Source organism: Tachysurus vachellii, chromosome 17 (assembly GCF_030014155.1).
Source record: "Tachysurus vachellii isolate PV-2020 chromosome 17, HZAU_Pvac_v1, whole genome shotgun sequence".
NCBI lineage: Eukaryota > Metazoa > Chordata > Actinopteri > Siluriformes > Bagridae > Tachysurus > Tachysurus vachellii.
Window position 1 is genome coordinate 2,520,001 of NC_083476.1, and position 2,500 is coordinate 2,522,500.

Below are 2,500 nucleotides of genomic sequence, written 5' to 3' on the forward strand. Positions count from 1 at the left end.
CCACGTGGGTCTGTTATTTTTACAAGTTATTAACCAATCTAAAGTCTTGAAAATAGCTTGAGCGCAAATGTCATAACTCCATTGGACACTTCAACTGTCCACCTCTTCCTCACTCCGTGTGAGAGCTTCACGGCATATTTCTCCTCAAGAAGAGAATCGCAACGAATCAACACGTCTTCTGAGGTAAATGTCTTCAAAACACTGGGCTCAAAGAAAAAAATATCTTGACCCCCGCTAGTTCTGGTGCTTGTCTGAGGACAGGAATTTAGTGCAAGACAATCCACTGCAACGCGGACTAAACCCTGTGCACTGCAGATAAGGTACGGCGTTTTTTTAATTTCCTGAAAAGTAACGGTTTTGGAGATACGAGGATTCCGCCCGACAGCGACGATATATATATGTATATATATATATATATATATATATATATATATATATATATGTATATATATATATGTGTATATATATATATATATATATATATATATATATATATATATATATATATATATATATATATATATATATATACATATATATATATATACATATATATATATATATATATATATATATATATATATATATATATATATATATGTATATACAGTACTGTGCAAACGTTTTAGGCAAGTGTGGAAAAAATGCTGTAAACAAAGAATGAACAAAAGAGAAATCTAAATCACATCAATATTTGGTGTGACCAGCCTTTGCCTTCAAAACAGCAGCAATACTCCTAGGTGGATGTCGGCTGTCTCACATCCTTCTGTCTCTTCATGTAATCCCAGACACACTCAATGATATTGAGATCAGGGCTCTGTGGGGGTCGTGCCATCACTTCATGCTGGTTTGAAGGCAAAAAGTAGTAACACCGAATATTGATTTGATTGAAATTTTTCTTTTGTTTGCTCACTTTGCATTTTGTAAATTGACAGAAATAAATATTCATTATTTATATTTCTGAAAGCATTCTTTGTGCATTTTTGCTTTTACTTTGTGCACTTGTGCAATACATATATATTAAATCTTAGATGACTTTTTTTTTGCAAACCTTACATGTGTGTATGGATAGTCTACATGTGTGTATGGATAGTCTGAGTAATGACAGAATGGCGGTTGAAGACCTACTTATGGCGGTTGAAGACCTACTTATTCAGGAAACACTTCGACTAGCACTTCTTTCCTTATCTTTTGCATTAAAAAAAAAAATCTTTGACACTTTTTCATTGTAACTTTGAACAAATGTTTTAAACTCATGGTATCTTAAGTATATAACTTAGTGAGCCAGCATTAATGTATTCAATGTTAGAGATTTAAGCACTTATGTACGTCGCTCTGGATAAGGGCGTCTGCCAAATGCTGTAAATGTAAATGTAAATGTAAATGACAGGATCACATACTGGATGAACAAAATGACTTACAGCTCACTCTCTCCATCCTCTTCTCTTAAGCCCCCCTCGAAAGCACTTTCTAGCATTTTGGGGAAAAGTAACCTGCAGTTTGCTGGCATGAGCATCAACCTGAACATCTCCATCAGCAGCTTAAACCTAATGACCCCCGACTCCAAACAGGTAGGCACCAAATATTCACGCTTGTCTAAATGAATTTCACTGAAATGGTTTATATATGTATACCTATATAATATATCTATATATATTATATACGCATCACCTCTATATCTGCAACAGCACATGAACACACAGCACTTTATATCCTCAAGACACACATGAACACACATGTACACACAGACATTTTGAAAAATCTTTCTTGTCTGTTCTGGTAGATAATAGCCAATCACCATATGCAGTCGATATCCTTTGCTTCTGGTGGAGATCCGGTAAGGAAGTAAAACTTTCAATAAGTTCACTTTTTCCATGATTGCAAGTCACTCCAAATTTTCTGCATCAACATATAATAATTTAACCAAGCCTACATCTTCCTTTTACGCTATTTGAATAAGATTAAAATGTATTCTCAGTAGCCAGACTAAAAACGATCCCTGTTACTGTAGCTACCGCTTTACATTATTGTGATTGCTCAAGATTCATAAAGTGTGAAACAGAGAAGGAGGAAAGACGGAAATAAAATGGAACTAGAAATGGATCAAATGTATGATTATTTTCTTTCCACATTCCATAATTGAAAATTCGTTCGTGTGTCGTTCGTTTTTTCCGATCGTGAGACGACGGTGTATTAAATATTTTCATTATCACAGGAATATAATTTTCAATTAATTAATTATCTTATAACTTAATATAAGTTGTAATAATTTTTTTTTTCAGAAGACAGAAATTGTTCATGCTAAAAAATGACATAATACATCAATTGACAATATTATTATTATGTCGCTTTGTAGAAGCCAACGTTCTGTTTTCCTATTTAAGCGTAGACAAAAATTTATAAAGAGTAACTCCTCCTAGGGCTTTCGAGCCACATGCACCAAATTCGGATATGTTGTAGACCCTGGTCTGAAGTTTGTTGCTGTTACTTTTCTAAGCGA

The 2,500-nt window shown here is 33.8% G+C and overlaps 1 protein-coding gene across 1 annotated transcript in view; it reads left to right on the forward strand.

The window, feature by feature from the left end:
• shc3 (SHC (Src homology 2 domain containing) transforming protein 3) overlaps window positions 1–2,500 on the forward strand; it is a 21,304-nt gene that overhangs the window by 11,958 nt on the left and 6,846 nt on the right. Inside the window, exons 4-5 of the mRNA XM_060890906.1 lie at window positions 1,452–1,571; window positions 1,784–1,837. Coding sequence (XP_060746889.1) covers window positions 1,452–1,571; window positions 1,784–1,837 — 174 coding nt within the window. The remainder of the gene's footprint in view (window positions 1–1,451; window positions 1,572–1,783; window positions 1,838–2,500) is intronic.